General features: G+C 43.7%; 1 protein-coding gene across 7 annotated transcripts; it reads left to right on the forward strand.

Annotated features, from left to right (window-relative positions):
• The first annotated feature begins 512 nt into the window (after positions 1-512).
• LOC110534512 (SH3 domain-containing protein 19) lies at positions 513-25,513 on the forward strand. Of its 7 annotated transcripts, none has more exons than XM_036933629.2 (21): positions 513-1,113; positions 1,345-1,437; positions 9,390-9,429; positions 11,385-11,425; positions 11,790-11,829; positions 12,260-12,386; positions 12,709-12,889; positions 13,101-14,192; positions 15,539-15,649; positions 16,132-16,244; positions 17,014-17,054; positions 17,182-17,413; positions 17,832-17,900; positions 18,110-18,256; positions 19,265-19,337; positions 19,756-19,886; positions 21,275-21,569; positions 22,194-22,240; positions 22,445-22,631; positions 23,053-23,162; positions 24,839-25,513. In XM_036933629.2, exons 2-21 carry the CDS (start codon positions 1,368-1,370, stop codon positions 24,947-24,949), a joined length of 3,258 nt encoding a protein of 1,085 aa, XP_036789524.2. In that variant the 5' UTR covers positions 513-1,113; positions 1,345-1,367; the 3' UTR covers positions 24,950-25,513. The 7 variants fall into 7 exon arrangements, 6 of the variants coding, with proteins under 6 accessions (XP_036789524.2, XP_090043737.1, XP_036789525.2 ...); XM_090187611.1 differs by having other exon boundaries at positions 756-1,113; positions 22,445-22,586; XM_036933630.2 differs by having other exon boundaries at positions 859-1,113; positions 12,730-12,889.
• The last annotated feature ends 154 nt before the right edge of the window (positions 25,514-25,667 follow it).

Raw genomic sequence — 25,667 nt, forward strand, 5'->3', positions numbered from 1 at the left:
TGAATCTTTCAGACAGTCTCAGTGGTATTTCTCTGTCTCTATGCTGTAGAGAACATATAATGTGCTTGGACTGTGTGCCAATACTCAGATATCAAACTTGGGGATTAATTAATAGATGTGAAACACCCAAAATGGGATTCAAAATACTACCTCAGCGATTTGATTTCCTAGATGCAATGGTAGGCTATACTGTAATAGAGATAGTATTAAATGTTTGTGCTTTTTGTCTATGCTTCACAATATATATAAAAGTCAGCCTTTATGTTTTTACTCATGATCAAAGGTGTGATGAAGACTTGTCCTCTGGAGGTCGACTTTAGGCAGCCATGTCAAAACCAAACGATCATCGCCCAACACACGGTCACAGGGGCTGGTTGTGGTGAGTCAGACCATTCTGCTGTAAACGAGTGGTCTTTACTGGCTAACTGTTCTTTGTCTAACAAGATAATACCTGTGGAACTACCATGCCCCAAGGAGACGAGGTGGGAGACTGTCTTGTCTTCACCCGAGTCAGGTGCGAGTTACACACTGGTGGTGCAACAGGGTGGGAGGAAGAGTTCGTACAGTATGGAAATCAGATTACCTCGAAGAGAAAAATATACATTTGTATATCTAATCATTACGTCTAGCTTGAATAACTACAACATTTGTTTTTACACAACTCAACCCAGTTAGTAGGCTAATATGTAAAGTAGTAGGCTGCCTTTTCATTTGTATGTGCTTCAACAAAAAAAACAGCATCTGCCTGTCTCTGCAAGCCGTAACATGTAATGAATGACTAGCATCATCACTATGGGCGGCCGTCTGGGTATCTATGGGCAAATAGCGGTGCTTTGGGTGTTTAAAAAAATGTTTTATGGATAACAGCTTCCCCAATACGCACAAGAAGACACTGTGACCACTCATTCCGTTTGGCTACAATTCTTTGTGTTCGGGTCGCAGTGGTTTTACTCAGACATTCTGGTGAGGAGAGAAACTTTTGTTGCGGTCTGTCAACTCCACTCCACTCAGTTGTTCTCAATTCCGGGACACCATCTCCGTGATACCACTTTTGCCAGACAATTCAGTTCCTGTTGTTGACATTCGGGTCGGGCTACTGTCGGTGCGGACAAGGTAGGGAGCTATAGCCTAACTACCCCTCATATTCTACAAAATTACATTAACACAAACACAGTTGTAGAAAGTTATACTCTGTGACCGGCGTAGGCCTACTTCGCGTTTTCTCAACTCGTAAAGACCCAATTTTACGCACCAGCCGAGACTGTTCACGACACAAATTTAATTAACCACCTCAGTCAATACTTTTTTTTAATGACACGGTTCTAATTTGCCGGAAATTACCAGGCGCCGCAGTGTTCTCGTCTCCTATGGCTGAAGCCAGAAGAGAAGAGGAGGAGGAGGAGTTGAGGGATATACGGAACCGAAATCAAGCAACAGGTATGTCCACTTGTCAACAATCTATCGTCAACGTCTTGTAATTTTGATACAGCGTCTCCTGAAGTAGGCCACATGTGTTTGACACTTTGGGGTAATATAATTTCAAAACGTGGACTTTTACCTTTTTAACCCATGAATATGACAACTTGGAACAGTGTTCCATCATGAAACATATGGCTAAGTGTGTAGGAAATGATACAATTTAGCTGAATATTGAATTCATATAACTTATTGTTGTGAAGCAAATGTTACGCAATTCTACAAATTGTTCCATTCCTTTGAGCTGAGATTTTTTTGTTGTTGCAGTTTTGAAGCTACTAATTTCCAGCAATTCTATGCATTTTTCCATGGCTAATGGTGTGTTTCTCTGCTCAAACATTATAACAAAATCAATGGGCATGTAACCTGAATGCCCAGTTTTTAAAATATTATATTCTCCCTCACTGTCTAGCTTTTATTTGATTGTTAGTTCTCAAATAAAATATTATAAAAAAATATAAATAGTAAAATATATTTTCTGCCTGCTTTCTATCTGGTTTTGATTGTTTAAATTGACACTGAAACTGTTTTTCTATCTGAAAATTACTACTTCAGTTGGTAGAGTCCAATCAACAAGAACAGCTAGCATGCTAACTGTTCTTGTAGACTTCCAGTCATTGCACTAACACTAGTTAGCATTGGCTCGTAAAACTACCTTTAACTTCCTTCATACTTGATGCAGAGACATACAATGGTATCAACGATTGTATTCTGTAGCAGCTAGCGATTTTCTTAAAATAATAATTGTTCACATAAAAAAAATCCAAGAAGTATCTATGTAAAAAAAACAAACATATATATTAGTACACACACCTGAGTTTGAAAACCCTTGCTCTCTCACTTCTCCCATGCCTTCTAGCAACAAATCAGTTTCTAGTGCTATATAGAAATAAACCCTAGTTCTGTTCTGCACCATTACAGTATCTAGCTGCTATGGTTGACACAATGCCCTCACTACGTCATTCAGTGAAAGTATACTTGTATACAGCAGCTGGTAGCAACTACCTGTGTGATTCAGATACAGCAGTCAGTAAAGAGTGCTACAACCACAAGGAAATGGTCTGGGAAACTCTGCCAGCCAGACAGGAAGGAAGGATGACACAACAAATTGTACATCTCCTGACACTTAAAATATTTCTCATCTCATGCCAGCCAAGCTGTGTCATTTGGTGCTAACTGTGTTGCTGGAAATGCATCTGGAAAACCACTGGCACTTGGCAGACAGGTTGATCCTGTTCATTTTGGCTCTGTAGATTTTTGCTTTTGTCGTTTAATTTCCTGATGAAATCACTTCTAAAATGTGTTCATATTCATATCTCTTATGCCACACAATCTTCATGTAGATCAAGAGAAAGGGTTGTAAATGAATACATGTATGTAGGCTTTATCCTGGACATCCTGATGGGCCGCCCCCAGTTGGTACGAGTTGGCAAAAACACGTCTGCCAAGGCTGATCCTTAACACTGGGGCCCCTCAGGGGTGTGTACTTAGTCCCCTCCTGTATTCCCTGTTCACCCACGGCTACGTGGCCAAACACGACTCCAACACCATCAGAGAACTGGCAGTGTGGTGCCAGGACAACAACCTCTCCCTCAATGTGAGCAAGAGAAAGGAGCTGATCGTGGACTACAGGAAAAGTACGGCCCGCCATTAACATCGACGGGGCTGTAGCAGAGTGGGTCGAGAGTTTCAAGTTCCTTGGTGTCCACATCACCAACAAACTATCATGGTCCAAACATACCAAGACCGTCATGAAGAGGGCACGACAAAACCTTTTCTCCCTCAAAAGACTGAAAAGATTTGGCATGGGTCCCCAGATCCTCAAAAGGTTCTACAGCTGCACTATTGGGAGCATCCTGACCGGTTGCATCACTGCCTGGTATGGCAACTGCTCAGCATCTGACCGTAAGGCGCTACAAAGGGTAGTGCGAATGGCCCAGTACATCATTGGGGCCAAGCTTCCTGCTATCCAGGACCTATATAATAGGCGGTGTCAGAGGAAAGCCCATAAAATTGTCTACCGCATGGCAAGAGGTACCAGAGTGCCAAGTCTAGGACCAAAAGGCTCCTCAACTGCCTCTTCCCCCAAGCCATTAGGCTGCTGAACAATTCATAAAAATCACCACCAGACAATTTGCATTGACCCCCCCCCCCCCCCCCCCCTGTTATTGTTATTCTTATTGTGTTACTTTTTATTACTTTTTATTTTAGTCTACTTGGTAAATATTTTCTTATCTTGAACTGCACTGTTGGTTAAGGGCTTGTAAGTAAGCATTTCACGGTAAAGTCTACACTTTTGCCGTACCGCATGTGGCAAATAAAGTTTGATTTGATTGTGTTTGGTTTACTATTTTACATTTAAATGGCTGTTGGTATATTGAACTTTCCCTCACCTTTGAATTCTGGTTCTAAACATGGTTCTATGCCGAGCGATTTCCAATCTAACAATGTGTTTGGATCCATAGAATGGTTAGACCTTCCTAGTGTAGTTAGGGGAGAATTAAGCAGCAAAACCGGTTGAGCAAACACCTGACATCCCAGTAAAGACACACCCCGCCCCACCCAACACAAGCCTCCATGCCCAGTGTGTTAGTTCAGGCCTGGGTTAACTGCAGCTGTCTGTATTGGGAGATCAGGCTGATCTCAGGCATGTGTTTTGTTATAATCTCCACCCGGCAAAACCAGAAGAGGACTGGCCACCCCTCATAGCCTGGTTCCTCTCTAGGTTTCTTCCTAGGTTTTGGCCTTTCTAGGGAGTTTTTTCCTAGCCACCGTGCTTCTACACCTGCATTGCTTGCTGTTTGGGGTTTTAGGCTGGGTTTCTGTACAGCACTTTGAGATATCAGCTGATGTAAGAAGGGCTATATAAATAAATTTGATTTGATCCTATGGGCAGGTGGGTTGACTGTAGAGAGTGATGGAACAGGCGAACATGAACTGTTGTCTTGTAACTTGATAATGGTGCCAACTGCCAACTCTACTGCACATATGTGTAGGCTAGCTAGGCTATATCATATGAAGTTATTTCTGTCACAAGCTGAGATTAGCCTATTAAGGCTTCAGTATATGCTTGTCACTTTTTAAGAGTAATATACATGATCTCATATGACTCATATGCCATGCACCGTATGATGCCATATGTTATCATTGATGATTACTTTGTGCATACTGATCTTCATTGGCATTTTCAATTGGCCAAAGTTTAATCTCCTTGCATTGAGCAAGATCTCCGTTAGACTGTCATCTCCCCCAAACATCCATGGATGACTCCTCTTTGACATCACCTGACATGAGTCATGTTAAGAATCAGCTCCTGACACTGTGTTATTCATAGGTGACATGATCATGTCTGTCTCCTCTTGTCTGTTTTTCATGCAAGGATAGAGCGCTCCACATTCACAATGTTATGCTTTTATAGTCGTGGACATAACATCTGTTCCACTTTGACTGTTTATTATTCCAAGCTCTGTGTGTGTGTGTGTGTGTGTGTGTGTGTGTGTGTGTATATATATATATATATATATATATAACTTAGACCCCCTCATCTCTGTCTCTCTCACCCTCGGGTGGCTGTAGGAGTATGGAGAAGGAGAAATTCATATTGTCTTCCTTTGAAGAATCGTGTCTCCCTTAGCTGAGGCTTATCACTTAATACAAATCCAACCATCATTAGTATTTGGCAATTAAACTGTCTATTTCCAAAAAGGCATATTAGATTTTAATTGACTCGTCCCGTTGTAAAATATTAGCTTCCCCACTCGACGTCGACAAATTCATTACTTATCAATTTGACTCCACATGGAGGCAGCCCAATGACAGCTGTGAAATAACTATTTTCTTTTGTGTGATGAAAAGGCTCTCAAATATTAATGTGGAGCCTGTTTCCCTTGTAGCAAATGAGATGTACATATTAATGTACTGTAGAGCCTCAACAGAGAAAATAGATGTGCAGTGCACAAAAGCTGGTGTTTCAATGTCACCCAGAATGCTTCACTCTTTCTGGCAGATAGTTTATCAGTGATTAACGATAATAATGATAAATTGATGTTCAATAATTGACACTACTTCTACTGGCTAGTCCAACTGACCTGTATTCATAGTGCTTCACATGGGGGGGGGGGGGGGGGGGGGGGGTTGTGTGCAAAACAAGTATGAAAGTGTATACACTCACTACTGTATTTCACTCTGCATGAGAGCGTCTGCTAAATTAATACAATTTAAACAAATCTATTTCTGCCAGATAGTTTATCATTGATTAACATAATAAAAAGATGTTCAGTAATTGACACACAATATTGACTTGGTTCCTTATTTCTACTGGCTAGTCCAACTGACCTGTCTGGTCCACGGGTTTGACTTCCTACAGAACATCTCTCTGAACTGACCCACAATGGCTCTGGATTGGACACGGTTAATGTGCAGCTGTTGCGTTCACCCATCAACCCACTTTCCCAGCCATTAACCTCCAGCCCACCCTAAATCATTTGAAACACTCCCCTTTGAGAAAGTATAGGGAAGACTTTGATTCTACCCTATGATGACATCGGTGTCTGTTCTGCCTGTGTGGGAAGTAGGATCCAAGGATGTGAAAACCCCTGGAAGTCTTATGGGGTTCTGGGAAGAAGCAGAGATTCCTGCGCTGTATAAATAAACCCAGAATATGAGAGATCACGTTCCTGAACATGTCATGTTACCGGGGTCGGGATATAGAGGAAGATGCTTCTTTATGGACTGACTAGGGATGAGAACTAGCTCCTTGTCTCCACATTGCTGTGCCTTCATAGCCTAGCCCCACCCTCCATGGGATGTAACCTTACTTCTGACCTCTCTGCTTGGTTTGAAGTCCTGGACCTAGCTTGCATATTAAGAGGGAGGCTTTTTTTTTCTACACTCCCTCTTACCACTTGTTCTTTACAGAGGGCTGCCCGAGTTCTGAGTGATGTTAGCATGTGTCATAGTGAGTTGTTTTGTTGTGTTTCTGTATGGGTTCCCTTCAATGGTTATTATTGTAGCTGGTCTTTTAGCAAGCAAATCAGCTTTAAAACCATATCTCTGTTTCTTTTCTCTTTAGTGAGTTAGTTGTTTTGCATCCTCTCTTGTTTTGTTGCTTCTATTTGGTGTTAAAAATGATATTTATTTCATATTCAAAAGGCTATTAATCCTATATTTTTATTTATTCGTTTATTGTGTAATTGTCCATAACCTGTCATGGGATATTTACTATTAAAAGCCCTCTGAAGGAGGAGTCCATGACCTGGCAAATGTCTCTCTCCCACCACTCAGAGAAAGAGGGTTGAGCCTCTTCACTAAGCCAGCAATAATAAGTATCTAATGAAAGTACTTCTATGGATGGAGTGCTTTTCTGCCTGGTTTCCACAGCTATATCTTATCTAAAATAAAAAGTGAAAGTGTGTTTCATAATGGTCGCACTTCTAGAAAAGAGGATATGTTATGGCTCAGTTGGTAGAGAATGGCGCTTGCAACACCGGGGTTGTGGGTTTGACTCCCATGGGCGGACCAGTACGAAAAAGTATCCAAAGTCGCTTTGGATAAGAACGTCTGCTAAATTACTAAAATGATGTGGCACTGTGTCCGGATGTATTATCTATGATGGATTGGAATAGAGTAACAATTGACTCCACGTTCTAATCCAGCAAAACATAGTCCCACAGTATGCCAAGGTTTTTAATATGTAGCCTACTTCCTAACACTAACGTAGACCGATGACCAAATAATAGAGGTATGCATGTTTCCAGAGCAGGGAGTGGTGCTACAATAGGGAAATACAAGGATCTGGCCAACAGAGATGTAGCGTCAGAATGGGTGTGCCCACCATTAACACCCTGCCAATAGGGAAGACGGACAGAAAGACACACAGTATTGTGCTCTCTCTGACACAGGAAGACATGTTGATTTGATTCTGTTAGATAAACACAGGTGTTGGGCTGGAACAAACCCAGAACAACCCTTATAATAACATAAATATGCACTCAATGACCTAGTTCAGTTGGTAACAAGCAACGCCAGAAGAAAGCCTGGCATATTTGTATTTTGTGTTAACTGTGCCTTTTTTAAATCAGAGCAGAGGGTCATTTGTTTTGTAGTGTTCCATCAGTAGAGCAGGAGAGTGACAGTAGAGTGGTACTTCCTGAATGGCCACATTCCATTTGATCCCATTGGCCAAGTCAACACACCAGCCAGTAGGGAGAGAGAGAGACCCCTCCCTTTCTCTGTTGTCGTTTGTGGTCATGGAGTTTGTTTCTTTACACAGCAACACACAGCATGGAAAAGTAGGGAGGGACTTGAAGGAAATAATACACACCATTTTGGGGGACATTTGTGAAATGTGTTTAAGACGTTAACAGGTAGGAGCATCTCTTGTTGCTATGTTTCGCTGTGAGATTATGTTGTCAGTACAATTCACAGTAGGTTATAGACAATACTTTCAGCAGGGATTGCTCTGTATTCCAACTGACAGCTCGGTAACTTGTAAATTAAGCGCATGTTGAATATTGAAAATCCACTAGATATTGAATCCTATTCGTTGTTCCATTGCACTTGCCTTTGACCAGTGTATCTACCGGTATGTAAATGTCAAACAATTTCCTATTGGAAAACCTCTCCCCATTCTGTCTTTGTCACTGTAACTGAGGCAGGTAAACAATCTCTCACAGACCAAAGTACAAAGAAATGTGTGAAAATGTCTGAGGATTTGATTCACTAACAAACTGTTACTTCCTTTTACCTTTTTTGTTTCATAGTGAGGTAAAAATGTTACATTTACAATGTAGTCATTTAGCAGACACTCCTTTCCAGAGCGATTTACAGTTAGTGCATTCATCTTAAGATAGCTAGGTGGGACAACCACATAGCACATTTTTCCTCAAAGTCGCTTTCAATAGATCATATTGTTTGAGATCATATTGTTAACATAAGTTTGAGGCAGTAGCATATGGCAGAGGACATTGTAACAGTATTATACTGGTTGTAAGAGAATGAGTCGATGGCGTCAGATCTTTAGCAGGATGCTAACAAAAATGAGCATCAAAATATTAAGATGGCTTAATGCATGATTTTTAACACAAAGGGATCCTAATATCCTCATATGACCTACTTTTCTGATTTATTTTAGTTCTTATGGCGCCAAGGCCTCATACACTCATATACTGTAGTATAGTCAAATGAATGTAAATGTTTGCTTAGCTGCTGTGCTCTGTGGACCACTAGCCAGTCCACCTCCTCAGAGAGCTCCAGTCGTGGCACTCAGTCAGATCAACATCTATTGTTTGAGTCTGAAAACCTGGTCACTGGTTGAAAGTGAAGGACATAAATAATACAGGTAATTCATGTGTATTGTATGATTTTGAACCTGTGATCACTGATGGAGCCGACAGACATGGCAGCTCTGCTTCTAGCTCCTAAGCAATTTTGCAGTATTTAGTTTTTTTGTTATTGTTGTGTATTGTTAGATATTACTGTGCTGTTGGAGCTTGGAACACAAGCATTTCACTACACCCACAATAACATCTGATTTTCTTTTGAGATTATAGCTATACAGATCATAGAGATAATGTCTGGCTTGATGAAATAAAGATGAGAGCATTAACAAAACAATTATTTGTGTTTAGATTTTTTATTTTTTGAAATGCTTTTGCTATTTGCATGTCAATGTCATTCTTTGTAACTGGTTGATCAAGAACAGACTAGAATGTTGATCCAGCTGAATGTAGTTGTTCAAGTTTTTGGACGGCAAGAAGGTATGCAAAGCCCATAGTTATTTTGTTCACTTGTCCTGTGTCGTTGTACCTGCAGCTTGCTTTGTTTGTGTACAAAATGAGTGTATTTTCTTAGTGAGAAATTGATCTTTCAAATGTGACCGTTAAAATGAAAACGCTGGTTACTTTTCTTTTCAGATCGAACAGAGAGAAATAAGTCTGAGGCTCTTCATTCCAGGTAAGTTATCCATATCATTTGAATTACATATTGGGCCTTTTCAATGTGTCTGTCTTGCTCAATACAGAGAAGGAAGCGTGTTTATACTGGACCGTGCAACATTATCACAGTATTAACACTGGGTTGTTCCAGCTCTACCTAGCCACCTCTGTTGCTCCACGGCTCTGTCAGGACTGCAGTGGCCAGAACACTGTCTCTTTAACAGGCAGCTCTGCTGAGGGAGAGTTGTGAATGGTGCAGGGTAGCAAACAATGCGCTGATCCATCCTCTTTGACAGACGGTCGGACACTGTGTCCACTGTGTCCGAAGGTCAGAGCTTTTTGAATGGGGGACCAAACCACACTGACTCAGTTGAGCCAAGTTGGTTACCGTCCAGGGTTAGGGTCAATTCCATTTCAGTTCAGTAAACTGACTCCAACCCTGTAACCTTTCTTTCACAACATGGTATACCCTACCTAGATAACTCGTTGAAAAGGTGCTGAGTTTTAATGTCTTCCAATCCAGGGTATTGACACAGGAGGCTGGTGGGAGGAGCTATAGGAGGAAGGGCTCATTGTAACTGCTGGAATGGAATAAATAGAACGGAGTGAAACAGTTTCCAGATGTTTGATACGTCAATTTATTCCATTCCAGCCATTACAATGAGTCCGTCCTCCTATAGCTCCTCCCACCAGCCTCCTGTTAAAGTACAGCAAACGTCAACATGTTCCAATACAAACCTTTTTTTGTTGTTGATTGTTGATCAGCTATTGGACGTTTAACCTCTATTGTTCTATTTGTTTATGGTCTTAGCTAATCGTCCTAATTATCCACGTAGTGCGCGGGGCGGGGGGGGGGGGGCGCGCGCGTGTTGCTGTCTTCCTCTCCAGATGGTTTATATCACATCTCCAGTTCAGTTAATGAGCAGGATGTGTTGAAGGTGCTGGGCCTATGGGGGTCTGGTCTGGATCCTGTTCACAAGACCCCGTTCCGTTGAGACTGCGTAGTTGGCCCTTCTGGGAACATATTCTGGCACAGCCTGGGAGGGGTGCGGTGTCAGCTCCAACACTACACTAGTCATGAAGTCAGATCAGACCTGGGAATACAGATCAGCAGGGGTGGTTATATTGCAGAAGTGCACTTTTGGACACCACACTGGGCTTGGTAGATGTATGTGGTGGCCAGAGGAGGAGGGGTTAGACTGGGGGTATTTCTGAGTCATTGTTACAGTACCAGATGGGCGATGCCGAAAGATATTCAGTGGATTGGATCTGCGTCCTGCTGCGTTTTTAAGGGTTTTCTGGAGAGGGATTGTGGAAAGTTGCAAGCGGGGTTGAACTCTTCAAAGGGCGTGCTTTTTAATGATTGTCCTCTTTCTTGTGCCTGCGTCTCTGGTACTTGTCTCATTCTCACTCTGATTACTGGCGTATAACAGGCGCATGTACCGGAGGTAGGCTCTTCTTTTGGTTGCAGTATGCAGCGGTAGCTGTGCTGTGTGGATTGGAGTTGACGATAGAGTGAGATAGAGGATGTGGCCGTCCCAGTGGCAACTGCAGTGCAGAGAGGACCACTGCAGCTATAGAGGTTTGATGCAACTATCAACGCTGTTGTTATCCTCCTTTGGTGTTACTCTGTACTTATTCAGGTCTTTTAGAGGTAAAGGGGTATAATCTCTTTTACTTTATCGTATATGAAGTCTAGGATACCTATGGGTGACAATTTAATGTTTTCAAATGTCAGGATTATTTGCTGAGTTTGTCATTTATTTTTGTTGAGAATTCCTCTGTCCTGGTTCAAGCCTATAAAGGTGGCTGGTTGGCTTGTGGATAATTAGCACTGTCTGTCCAGTGTAGTAATCCGGTGGAGTTTGACTGTTGCCAGCATTATACTTTGCTTTCTCAGGTTGTATAAATGTAAGAAATCTTATTGTCCAGTCAAACTCTCCTCTCCTCATTAGTAACTCTACTCTCTTCCAGCCAAGGACCTCTGTCCTCAATACGAGCTGCCATCAAGCGAAGTGAGTTTCTCATTGTTGAGTTTGTCCATTATTTGGTATATTCTCATACTTTTATATTGTACCTAGCATGATTAAAGTATGTCTATAGCAGAGGAGGCTGGTGGGAGGAACTATAGGAGGATGGGCTCATTATAATGGCTAGAATGGAACGGAATCAAATGTGGTTTCCATACATTGATGTGTTTGACTCTGCTCCATATATTCCATTCCAATGAGCCCATCATCCTAGAGCTCCTCCCACCAGCCTCCTCTGGTATATAGCTATTGTACATGATTGAATCCCCCAAGTGTTTTTTTTATGTCTCTTTCAATTCATTACATATCAGATTGAAAGAGATGAATTTCATGTAATTTTTTCCCACAGCGAGAACCAGCACCCAAAGTGAACAGACCAGAGACAGAAGGTAAACAGAGGAGTTTCATAATACGCCATGGTCTGTCTGTAGCTCTCTGATTGAATACAGTTCTACTCTCATACCAAAAATCAAACCTCAAGTGCTTCAAGGTAAAGTGCGCTGTGGCAAAGAACTTGTGCTCTCCAGTGCAATACACATCTTTCATTTGAAACATACTGATATTAATGTTGACTTACAGTCCTCGACTCAACTGGTGACTAACCATTAAAGAAAGGAATATGGTCTATAACATGGCATTTAAACAAAAACAAAATTATGGCCACATATGGTGTTCAAAAAGCTATATCATGATTTATGACAATTGATGGCTACATAAGGCTTTCTGTCAACATAAGACAAGTGTCAACAGTCCGTTGCATGTGAGGTTTGGTTGAGGCAGTCTACTGTATTGTGCGTAATGGACTTGTTTGTCTTTCAGACGTCCAGAGATCACCATCCTGTCAGCCGAGCCGCTCGCTGCCAACGGCTGGTTCCCAGGGGCTTCTGGGGGATTTACGGCTCCCTCGCAGCCCATCTGGGGAGGGAGCATCCAATCAGATACCCAGGTACTGTTGTGTGTGTTCTTGGCCTGTTCACAGTTTGGGTGTATTCTGCATGGATTTGAACTTTTACCATTTTAACCTTGCCATGTTCCTGTGTCTTTCACAGTTTTCAGTGTAATGTTTGAGATGATGAACTACTTTCAAAGCAAATATAATTTGGCAGTGAAACAAGCACCGCGGGTTCTGCATGTTATAGTACTATAGGACGTCAATGTAGGACGGTAGCAAGCTTGCATGTAGAATACAAGTTATAATAATCACACCGCTACACATTTGCTTGGTCAACGTGTGTGTGTGTGTGTGAACCTTCTCTCTCGTGTCTTAGCCACCGCCATCCTATGACCAGGTGATCAAGGAGAAGACCCAGGAGACCGTTGTCACGCCGACCGCCACCCCCCGGAGATCCACAACCATTGCCACGCAGACCGACCCTGTGGAGGACGACACCGCCGCTGGCCCAGAATGCACTGCATCCTCACAGCCAATCGAGAAGAGACAATCTACAGGTGAGGCTTGTGAGAATGAGAGTGATGGTTACAGATGGGTTAGCTGACAACGTCACAAAAACTCTATAGTTGGCAAATATCATATCCTTGTATTACCACGACTAAAACAATGTAACGTCACTTTTTAGTCAAAGTTTTCATTCGTTTTTTTATACATCTAAGTGGTGTGAGTATAATCTAAATGTATTGTTTATAATCTCTTGCTTCTCAGTGAAAATAAAGCCAAAAAAGCCACCAAGGCCATACTTACCCAAGCCTTTACAAAGTGACTCTACCACTGCAATAGCTGTATCTGATTCTGGTCTTACCCAAGTAGATGCCACAGCCACTAACACTAAGAACCAAACTGACCCCAAGTCAGCCGCAGCGCAACCCAGCCCAACAGATGCCAGCTGTGCAATCCCAAACACCCGGTCTCTCTCTCCATCTGTTTCTGTACAATTGGATGGGCCAATAATACCTTCCGAACCCAGCACTATCACTACGTTCTTAGAACCTACAGTCCCAGTAGCCACTGAACGTCCCATCCCGCTTCCTCGTTCCAAATCCTGCAAACAGACAATCACTGAGGAGGTCAAAGTTCAGACTCTGGTCAGGCTCAGTGACAGTGGTTCCAGTTCTGTAGATGACACAGCAGTCGAGGCTCCTCCCTCGGGGAAGTACCTACAGGAACTATTAGATGTGTTTTGTCCCGAGGACCAATGTGACCAGAACACTAGTGACAATCAGACACCAACTGACGTGAGTGACCAAAGCGAGGAAGGGGACGAGGACGGTGACATGGCCGCCCTTCACAGCCAACGTAACATCCGGGCCCGGATCCAGGCCTTTGAGAGCCAGGAGGGCGATGGGGAACCAGAGTTCAAACAACCAGAGCCTCTACCCAGGAACGTGCACCTCAAACCCCCTGTGATTTCAGCCAAACCAGCCCCAGCCCTTGCCCCCAAGCCCTCAATCAAGAAGCCCAGTAATGGCAATAACTACCAGGGGGCAATCTCCATTTTTTCCACTCCCTTTACTCCTTCCATCCCAACCCCAGCACCCAGACCCATGCTCCACAGAAAACCCAGTATAGTCCCAGAACCAAAAGAATCAGAACCAGAGGCTCGGTCGCGGCTCTCCATAGCGGCCAGGGCCAAGAACCTCTTCCCCCAAGAGGAGGATGAACCCAGGTTGGTACCTCCTATCTCTCCAGAGAAGCCTCGCAAGGAGCCGCTGGGCCTCAACCTCAACCTCAACAACCACAACTCAGCCTCCATCACCACCACAGAGGCAGTGAATGAATACATGGACAACCCCACAAGTAAGTACAGCAGCATGCATTTCACCACTGACTTAATTGGTTAACTTAGTGTTCTAAGTATAGTTAAAATACATAGAAGCTAATTTATAACCTCTTTATCGACACTACATTTCAAAAAACGTCACTAGCCTGCAGTTTTTTACATTTATTTAAATGTATTTTATTTTTTAATTTTATTTCACCTTTATTTAACCAGGTAGACCAGTTGAGAACAAGTTCTCATTTACAACTGCGACCTGGCCAAGATAAAGTGAAGCAGTGCGACAAAAACAACAACAGAGTTACACATAGGATAAACAAACGTACAGTCAATAACACAATAGAAAAATCTATGTACAGTGTGTGCAAAGTAGTAAGGTTATGGAGGTAAGGCAATAAATAGGCCATAGTGGCAAAAGAACCGTCCAGACTAGTGAAGCTAGTCGGGCGGGCGAGTGTGGGCAGCGATCGGTTGAAAAGCATGCATTTAGTTTTACTAGCATTTAAGAGCAGTTGGAGGCCACAGAAGGAGTGTTGTATGGCATTGAAGATCGTCTGGAGTTTAGTTAGCACAGTGTCCAAAGAAGGGCCAGAAGTATACAGAATGGAGTCGTCTGCATAGAGGTGGATCAGAGAATCACCAACAGCAAGAGCGACATCATTGATATATATACAGAGAAAAGAGTCTGCCCGAAAATTGAACCCTGTGGCACCCCCAGAGACTGCCAGAGGTCCGGACAACAGGCCCTCTGATTTGACACACTGAACTCTGTCTGAGAAGTAGTTGGTGAACCAGGCGAGGCAGTCATTTGAGAGGCCAAGGCTATTAAGTCTGCAGATAATGCGGTGATTGACAGAGTCGAAAGCCTTGGCCAGGTCTATGAAGACGGCTGCACAGTACTGTCTTTTATCGATGGCAGTTATGATATCGTTTAGGACCTTGTGTGGCTGAGGTGCACCCATGACCAGCTCTGAAACCAGATTGCATAGCGGAGAAGGTATGGTGGGATTCGAAATGGTTGGTTATCTGTTTTTTCACTTGGCTTTCGAAGACATTAGAAAGACAGGGTAGGATGGATATTGGTCTATAACAGTTTGGGTCTGGAGTGTCTCCTCCTTCAAAGAGGGGGATGACCTCGGCAGCTTTCCAATCTTTAGGGATCTCAGACGATACGAAAGAGGGGTTGAACAGGCTAGTAATAGGGGTTGAAACAATTGCGGCGGATAATTTTAGAAAGAGAGGGTCCAGATTGGCATTAAAGGTTTTAAACATTGCTTAGAATTTGTCATATAGTCCTAATGCAGGACCTATATGTTGACAAAAATTGAGGAGTCAACACTGGCCGTCTATCTCTGTCTCTCTCCAGACTATATCCCAGTGAACCCTGTGTGTAGTGATGTGGGCGGCGGCGGCTCCTTCAGCAGACAGACTGTAACCAGAAGACCCACCACCATTAGAGTGCCCAGTAAAGGAAACCGTGAGTCTAGTCCTCCTGCTCTACTCTCTGAGTAGTGAGTTATGTGGCTCCATATCCACATATGTATGACCTTATATAAAGGTCCTCTGATCTCCATCTGGGTCTACCAAAATAAAACATTTTGACATAACCAAATGATGGATTAGATACTGTTGATTTCTTTTTGCTGGCGAGCCATTTTCTCAAACAAACTGTAGGTGTGGATGTTTGAATGTGCGTGTCTGTGCTTTGTTGTCTTAGTGAGTGTGTACAGTCGACTCCTGATAAGTGATTCATTTAATCCGAATTTCAACACTTTATTTACTTCGACACGTAGTTTGAGTATGTGCATGTTCCATCTCAGAGCGTTCATTCATGGCAACACCAAGCCATTGAATTAGTGCAAAAAATACAATGATTCCAAACCTTTGCATGAATTAAGAGTTGACTGTATGGTTTGTACAGTGTGTCCAGTCTAAAACGTTGACTGTTTTCTCTCTCAGTGTTCGATAGGACTTTGGACAACCCTCCTCCTCTCCCTGCACAGAAGCCTGTAGGGTCACTGCCACATCCCGTGACCCGTAAACAAAGCATCTCAACCCGCTTCCCCTTCCAGGTAAGTGCTACCACCTTCCTTCCCCATATACTTCTCCAACAGAAGCACTATTGATCTACAGTAGGCTACCTAGCTTCTCTTCTACTACTAGAAAACAGGAAATACAAGCGATTACTGACATAGTTCTTCTTCCACACCACCGTGATACTGCACTCTCTCTGGGGAAGCCAGAGCCAGTCAATAGCTCCCGGCCCGGCTTGGCTATGACATAACTGGGCTTTTGTGCAGCGAGAAGGCTTAGCTAAAAGGACATAAAAATGGAAGTCAAGGTGCTACTTTGTATTTTTCTTCAGCGTCACTCACGATTATCTAGTGTCAGTTCATTCATGTTGGCCTGAAAACCAGCCCTGTCAGAAGCAGTGCTAAACTAGCCTGACAAACCAGGCTTTTACCTGGCCACCGCCAACATTCACCTCCACCTGCGGTTGGTTCTCAACCGCAGACCACACAAAGGGGCCAGTGTAGTGTGAACAATGACTGACTAGTACTGTACAGCTAGCTGTTAGCAGTGGCTAAGGAAGGGCACATTGAGCAGTCATTAACTCGGTTGCTATGGTTGCCCTAGTTGCTGAGCGCTGTGATGGTAGTAGGCGTAGTAAGTCTGTTTTGTTCAGGGGGGGTCATTCAATCCCATGTGGTGTTAAATGTGATCTGGAAGAGATTAGAGAAGTACCCTGGTTGTCTTCAATTCACATCTGTTTCTAGACTGCCACGTTGCTTCCTTGAACATAATAGTAACAACCTTTTTTTCTGTTGATTTGAACTGTAGGAGTCCTTTGATTCTGAGCCCATACCGGGCCTCCCTCCTCGGTCAGTAACATCACATCGTGGGTCATTTTAGGGGATAAAGAGGGGTACAGATCTATTGATAACATATTAGATACAGTCCTAGATACATGGATTTAATTAACTTCATACTGCTGTTGATCTCTTCCAGGCCTGGTGGGGCTAAGGTCCTCCCTCCTCGCCCACCTCCAGCAAAAGTAGGCCCAGGAAGGCCACCCCCGCCCCGGATAAATGGTCCACGTCAATCCCTCTCTACCCGTAGAGCACCAGCTTCATCAGCAGCTTCGTCACCCAAGCAGCCCCAGGCTCAGAAGCCCAAGAAGAAGGGACCTGTGCTTCCCCCCAGGCCCAACCCTGGCCACCGTCTCTACAACCAATATACGGTGAGAGCTTAGTTCCCACCCTGCTCTGCTGCAGCCCCCAAGGCAGCCTGCTCTGCCCCTGCCCCTGAGGCAGCCTGCTCTGCCCCTGCTGCCCCCGAGGCAGCCTGCTCTGTTGCTGCCCCCGTGGCAGCCTGCTCTGGCCTTGCTGCCCCGAGGCAGCCTGCTCTGCCCCTGCTGCCCCCGAGGCAGCCTGCTCTGTTGCTGCCCCCGTGGCAGCCTGCTCTGCCCTTGCTGCCCCCGAGGCATCCTGCTCTGCCCCTGCTGCCCCCGAGGCAGCCTGCTCTGCCCCCCCCCCCCCCCAAGGCAGATCCATGGTGGATTTCAGTGGAACTGTTGTGTACTGTAGTTGTGGCAAGTGTCACATAGTAAGTCTGTGTATGTTTTCTGAATGTGTTCTTTGTCATGTGTGTTTGTCTAGCTTGGACTTCCCCACGGGATAGCAGAGTTTGACTACAGTGGGAGAGACACAGGGGAACTCTCATTCCAGGTAAATCACTGTCTGCATGTGTTGGAGGTTTTGCTCCTAGCAACAACAAGAACATGATATGAAAAAATGTTACTGACTACTGTATTTAAACCTGATTTGATCACTCGTTTTATGGATTTCACCTTACAGTTTTGTAATACATTTTTTCTTTAAGGAAAATACAATTTAGTAGAAATTAATATCAAATTCTTCTTGATTTTCTCCCACAGAAAAATGAGTTGCTGCTGCTGATTGAGCAGCTCGACCACAAGACATTTGAATGTCAAGTGGGAGACATCCGGGGCCGAGTCCAGAAGGCTCACATGAAAGTCATCACTCCTCTCTCCAATGCCCCAACTAAACCAGCTCTGTCACAAGTAATGTCTTCAACCATTTACAATGAGCTGTCAATCAAAACATGTCTGCCCTCTTACTTTCCAGGCAACTTGGCTACCCCCTATTTTGTTTGGCTAACCCTTATTTTGTTTGGCTACCCCCTATTTTGTTTGGCTACCCCTTATTTTGTTTGGCTACCCCTTATTTTGTTTGGCTACCCCCTATTTAGTTTGGCCACCCCCTATTTTGTTTGGCTACCCCTTATTTTGTTTGGCTACCCCTTATTTAGTTTGGCCACCCCTTATTTTGTTAGACTACCCCATATTTAGTTTGGCCACCCCATATTTAGTTTGGCCACCCCCTATTTTGTTAGGCTACCCCATATTTAGTTTGGCCACCCCCTATTTTGTTAGGCTACCCCATATTTAGTTTGGCCACCCCCTATTTTGTTAGGCTACCCCATATTTAGTTTGGCTACCCCCTATTTTGTTAGGCTACCCCATATTTAGTTTGGCCACCCCCTATTTTGTTAGGCTACCCCATATTTAGTTTGGCTACCCCCTATTTTGTTAGGCTACCCCATATTTAGTTTGGCAACCCCCTATTTTGTTAGGCTACCCCATATTTAGTTTGGCCACCCCCTATTTTGTTAGGCTACCCCATATTTAGTTTGGCTACCCCCTATTTTGTTAGGCTACCCCATATTTAGTTTGGCTACCCCCTATTTTGTTAGGCTACCCCATATTTAGTTTGGCAACCCCCTATTTTGTTAGGCTACCCCATATTTAGTTTGGCTACCCCCTATTTTGTTAGGCTACCCCATATTTAGTTTGGCCACCCCCTTATTTTGTTATGCTAGTCAAACTAAATAGGAGGTAGCCAATGTTTAGTATATCTACACCAATTGTTTTTTATTTCTTTGTAGCCACATAGGAACTTTCATTGTGGACGTGGAGTATTTTTTTTGTTTAGTTTGGTCTCTAAATCCCTCTTTTGTACGTATTTCTGTAAATTCAACATATACCTGGATGTGTTTTCTCTTCTTACAGGGTGTCAGCACAGTTGGGTCTCGTAGAGGCAGCAGTGGTCTGCAGGTGCAGGTCCTCCATGACTTCACCCCAGGTACAGTACCTACTCTGGCACACTGGCCACCACAACACACAACCTAACAGGTCTCCTATGTCCTATACTAACAAACACATTGGCTATTGGACTGTACACCGTACAATATTTCAAGTAATTTATTAGATTTTAATCATGTCAAATAAATTCCAATATGGCTGGCATGCTTTTACAGCTGTTTTGAGTTCCCCCAAACATGTCCACGCCAAGTAACTTTTAGAATCTAGAATCTAGAAGAAAAAAGTGTTTACAGATTTGAATCACCTCAAATAATTTGCAATATGTCTGGCATATATTTATTGCTTAGTTGTTTTTCCCTCAGTAATTGATATCCACAAAGTAGAGTTCATGCTAGAGTTTGTGTTGTCAGTTGGTGTCAGCAGTGGGATTTGATTGACATGTGTTGTATCCTATCCAGAGGGTCCAGGGGAGCTGGGTCTGAGGGAGGGGGATGTGGTGACCAATGTGGAGCAGGTGGACAGTGAGTGGTACCGCGGCTCCTGTAGAGGCTCCTCTGGCTTCTTCCCTGTCAGCTATGTCAAAGTTATGGTAAGACTTCAGTCAATGTTTCAGCTATAGAGATAGGGCTGGTTTCCAAGATTCAGATTAAGCCTACTCTTGGACGAATAACTGTTCAATAAAGTCTCTATTCAAAGTCTTTTGTGTGAGAAACCAGCCCATAAAGTGATCTACAGTGGGGCAAAAAAGTATTTAGTCAGCCACAGAGGTCAAACATTTTCAGTAAGTCTTCCCAAGGTTTTCACACACTGTTGCTGGTATTTTGGCCCATTCCTCCATGCAGATCAATGCCCTTGCTGATGGAAGGAGGTTTTCACTCAAAATCTCACGATACATGGCCCCATTAATTCTTTCCTTTACACGGATCAGTCGTCCTGGTCCCTTTGCAGAAAAACAGCCACAAAGCATGATGTTTCCACCCCCATGCTTCACAGTAGGTATTGTGTTCTTTGGATGCAACTCTGCATTCTTTGTCCTCCAAACACGACGAGTTGAGTTTTTACCAAAACGTTCTATTTTGGTTTCACCTGACCATATGACCTTCTCCCAATCTTCTTCTGGATCATCCAAATGCTCTCTAGCAAACTTCAGACGGGCCTGGACATGTACTGGCTTAAGCAGGGGGACACGCCTGGCACTGCAGGATTTGAGTCCCTGGCGGCATAGTGTGTTACTGATGGTAGGCTTTGTTACTTTGGTCCCAGCTCTCTGCAGGTCATTCACTAGGTCCCCCCGTGTGGTTCTGGGATTTTTGCTCACTGTTCTTGTGATCATTTTGACCCCACGGGGTGAGATCTTGCGTGGAGCCCCAGATCGAGGGAGATTATCAGTGTTCTTGTATGTCTTCCATTTCCTAATAATTGCTCCCACAGTTGATTTCTTCAAACCAAGCTGCTTACCTATTGCAGATTCAGTCTTCCCAGCCTGGTGCAGGGCTACAATTTTGTTTCTGGTATCATTTGACAGCTCTTTGGTCTTGGCCATAGTGGAGTGTGACTGTTTGAGGTTGTGGACAGGTGTATTTTATACTGATAACAAGTTCAAACAGGTGCCATTAATACGGGTAACGAGTGGACAGAGGAGGAGCCTCTTAAAGAATAAGTTACAGGTCTGTGAGAGCCAGAAATCTTGCTTGTATGTAGGTGACCAAATACTTATATTCCACCATAATTTACAAATAAATTAATTAAAAATCCTACAATGTGATTTTCTGGATTTTTTTCTTCTCATTTTGTCTGTCATAGTTGAAGTGTACCTATGATGAAAATTACAGGCCTCTCTCATCTTTTTAAGAGGGAGAACTTGCACAATTGGTGGCTGACTAAATACTTTCCCCCCCACTGTATAGGATGTATACAAATGAGTCCAGCTATTTAATGCTTTCAATGTGTTTTGATTATGATTTTTTCTCTATTCAGTCAAATGCACCAACACTGACCAACACAAAGAAGGCAAGGCCCCCCCCTGCAACAGTCAGTGGACCAAGGTGTGTGGCGCGGTTCGACTTCGAGGGTGAGCAGAGTGACGAGCTAACCTTTTCTGAGGGAGACGTGATTCAGCTAAAGGAGTACATGGAAGAGGAGTGGGCGAGGGGACAGATAGGGGCCCACACTGGAATCTTCCCCATCAACTTTGTGGATATCATAGAAGATCTTCCTCCTCTGCCACAACCACAACGACAGCAATCATTCCCCACCAAGATGGCACTACCTGGTAGGACTTTTAATTCAAGGCCCACTTCTTAGCCTGAAATGGAATATACTGTATATTAAATGACATATCACAGACGGGGCCTTTAAATCATTAAGGAACCTCGGCTTGAGATAGGTGTCCCTATCTTGACATTGTAAACATAATCAGAGAATTGGAGACATAGGAATTTTCCCACGGAAGTTCATGTCGTTCCGGCATGCTGTATCTGAGGTCATAGTGTAAAGTCAAAGGTGGCCAGGCCACAAACACAGTGAAATATGTATTCTTGGCACGGGGGATTTTAGCTGTATCGTCACATCCTGTACCCCTATTGCAGTTTATCCACCAATACAAAAGGTTTCTCTAGAACTACTCCATCTCTCTCGTAATGTGTAGGCTGATACTTCCCTCTGCGGAATGTATGGAATCTGTGCAACATGTTTAAGTCAGGAGCTCTGTGTAAACCCCTGTACGAAGACCTTATTAATAATACGCTACAGCTCACTCTGTGTGCTGCATGTACTTCTCACTGGCTCTAGCAGTGTACTAGTGTACGCCCACACACTCATTCCCCATTCAGTTTTATGTTCAGCAACTGTCAACACAATATGCTTTCTATCTGAATATCGCTACTGCATTTCTCAGGCATGGTTTCTTCAACCAAGACCCAAGAGGCTGCCAAACCCATACAGGTATGGTTCATGTGGTACCGTTACCAGTCTTTACAACATAACAAAAACTAACGTCACGATACAGGTGTGTCTGGTGTTTGGCCTTAGCTGTAGTCTGGGGTAGCCTAATGACGTCTGTGTGTATATCCAATGATTCATGATTGTACTTGTGTATGAGACCGTGAGTATGAGAGTGTCCACTAACATGTATATCCCTGTCTATAGTCTGGTTCGTCAGGAGTGGAGTGGGCCGTGGCTCTGTATGACTTTGTAGGCCAGGCAGAAGAGGAACTGTCCTTCCAACAGGGAGACCGTATCCTGGTCACACAGCATGTAGACTCCGAGTGGTGCTATGGAAGGCTTAACGGTAGAGAAGGATTCTTCCCCACAGCCTTCGTAGAGACCAGCTCAGGTAATAATAGGGCATTCTTATGGCGCCATCTTATGGAAGGAGGTGAATTTATCTGCTTGAAATATAAATCTAGGATTTTTTTAATTTTTGGTTTAATTCAAATAACTTTGCTGGGGTGATTGACACATGACAAAAAACAACTACTGATACATTCAACGTAAAACCCAGTTTGAATAGGCCTATATATCAGAGGCAGGTGGGAAGAGCTAATATGAGGATGGACTCATTGTAAAGACTGGATTTGAATTAATGGAACGGAGTCAAACATATGGTTTCTGTATGTTTGATACCGTTCCATTAATTCCATTCCTCTTTAAAATGAGCCCATCCTCCTATAGCTCCTCCCACAAATATTCCTGGCCTACTCATAGGGCAACATAGGACATTTAAGGTACTGATGATTCCCTTTGTCTCTGTCCAGGCAACTCTCCAGTGTTGGACAGACAGCAGAGTGTGACTAATGGAGAAGGAAGCAGAGGGAAAGCGCTGTTCGACTTCACAGCTGAATGTGAAGAGGAGCTCTCACTGAAGGTATTTCTGTCTACATTCAATAGTTAATTACCACAAGAGTTAACATTCTGTTTGTTACAATCAAAAAAAATAAAGGGAACACTTAAACAACACAATGTAACTCCAAGTCAATCACACTTCTGTGAAATCAAACTGTCCACTTAGGAACCAACACTGATTGACAATAAATTTCACATGCTGTTGTGCAAATGGAATAGACGACAGGTGGAAATTATAGGCAATTAGCAAGACACCCCCAATAAAGGAGTGGTTCTGCAGGTGGTGACCACAGACCACTTCTCAGTTCCTATGCTTCCTGGCTGATGTTTCGGTCACTTTTGAATGCTGGCGGTGCTTTCACTCTAGTGGTAGCATGAGACGGAGTCTACAACCCACACAAGTGGCTCATGTAGTGCAGCTCATCCAGGATGAGACATTAATGCGAGCTGTGGCAAGAAGGTTTGCTGTGTCTGTCAGCGTAGTGTCCAGAGCATGGAGGCGCTACCAGGAGACAGGCCAGTACATCAGGAGACGTGGAGGAGGCCAACAACCCAGCAGCAGGACCGCTACCTCCGCCTTTGTGCAAGGAGGAGCACTGCCAGAGCCCTGCAAAATGACCTCCAGCAGGGCCACAAATGTGCATGTGTCTGCTCAAACGGTCAGAAACAGACTCCATGAGGGTGGTATGAGGGCCCGACGTCCACGGGTGGGGGTTGTGCTTACAGCCCAACACCGTGCAGGACGTTTGGCATTTGCCAGAGAACACCAAGATTGGCAAATTCGCCACTGGCGCCCTGTGCTCTTCACAGATGAAAGCAGGTTCACACTGAGCACATGTGACAGACGTGACACAGTCTGGAGACGCCGTGCAGAACGTTCTGCTGCCTACAACATCCTCCAGCATGACCGGTTTGGCGGTGGTTCAGTCATGGTGTGGCCTTTCTTTGGGGGGCCACACAGCCCTCCATGTGCTCGCCAGAGGTAGCCTGACTGCATTAGGTACCGAGATGAGATCCTCAGACCCCTTGTGAGACCATATGCTGGTGCGGTTGGCCCTGGGTTCCTCCTAATACAAGACAATGCTAGACCTCATGTGGCTGGAGTGTGTCAGCAGTTCCTGCAAGAGGAAGGCATTGATGCTATGGACTGGCCCGCCCGTTCCCCAGACCTGAATCCAATTGAGCACATCTGGGACATCATGTCTCGCTCCATCCACCAACGCCACGTTGCACCACAGACTGTCCAGGAGTTGACGGATGCTTTAGTCCAGGTCTGGGAGGAGATCCCTCAGGAGACCATCCGCCACCTCATCAGGAGCATGCCCAGGCGTTGTAGGGAGGTCATACAGGCATGTGGAGGCCACACACACTACTGAGCCTCATTTTGACTTGTTTTAAGGACATTACATCAAAGTTGGATCAACATGTAGTGTGGTTTTCCACTTTAATTTTGAGTGTGACTCCAAATCCAGACCTCCATGGGTTGATAAATTTGATTTCCATTGATGATTTTGTTGTCAGCACATTCAACTATGTAAAGAAAGTATTTAATAAGAATATTTCATTCATTCAGATCTAGGATGTTATTTTAGTGTTCCCTTTATTTTTTTGAGCAGTATGTATGTAATATATATATATATATACACACACACTACAAGTACTAGGCCTACAGTATAACTTTCCTTTCTCTTGCTATAGGCGGGGGATATCATCACCAACGTGGAGTCCATTGACGATGAGTGGTTCCTGGGAGAGTTGAGGGGGAAGCGAGCATTGGTGCCTAAAAATTATATGCAAGTGCTGGCATGAGTAATCTACCAAAGAGACTGGGGCCCTATGGGAACTACTTTGTGTCTGTGGTTTCATCACGAGTAATGTCTTTTGAACTATGGAAATATGAGAACCTGAAAGATGAATATTCCAAAGTGCCTTTTTGCCCCACTGGACTTGCTGTAGTTCTCTACTTTGAAGCTTAAAACTAGATTGTCCAGTCAATCTCCCACAGAAAGCTATTGGGTGTCTTTTTGAATGCAACATTGTTTTTTTAATAGTATTTATAAATGTGAAAGGATCACTATTTGGATAGTCCATCTGTATGTGGTCGCAAGCAGTTGCTTATCAGCAGATAGTATTAAGGTAAGGGTCAGGGCTAGTTGAAATGTTACTGATAGTCTGTAGTCCATCTGTAGGTGCTCTATCCAAATAATGAAATAACTTGGTATGACGATGCATCTGAGAATGGCTGGCTGTAACATGCATTCATATTAAGTTCCTGCCACAAAACCCTTACCAGCTTTGTTCTAATCCAGATATGCAGTATTTAACATGTTGACCACACCATTGCACATTAAATATAGCTGTTGTAGTACAATATTTCCTCAAACTATGAATTGTGGTTCTTACAATACTGCATGTATGTAGCCCCCTAAAAGCCTTTTCTGGTGGCTCAAATGCTCAGCTAGTTCATGAAATACTTTTTACTTCTATGAAGTCAATTATCCTGTACAGGGTGATTCATAACTGAGGA

The sequence above is a fragment of the Oncorhynchus mykiss genome, chromosome 10, assembly GCF_057628025.1.
Source record: "Oncorhynchus mykiss isolate SJ-2025 chromosome 10, ASM5762802v1, whole genome shotgun sequence".
Lineage (NCBI taxonomy): Eukaryota > Metazoa > Chordata > Actinopteri > Salmoniformes > Salmonidae > Oncorhynchus > Oncorhynchus mykiss.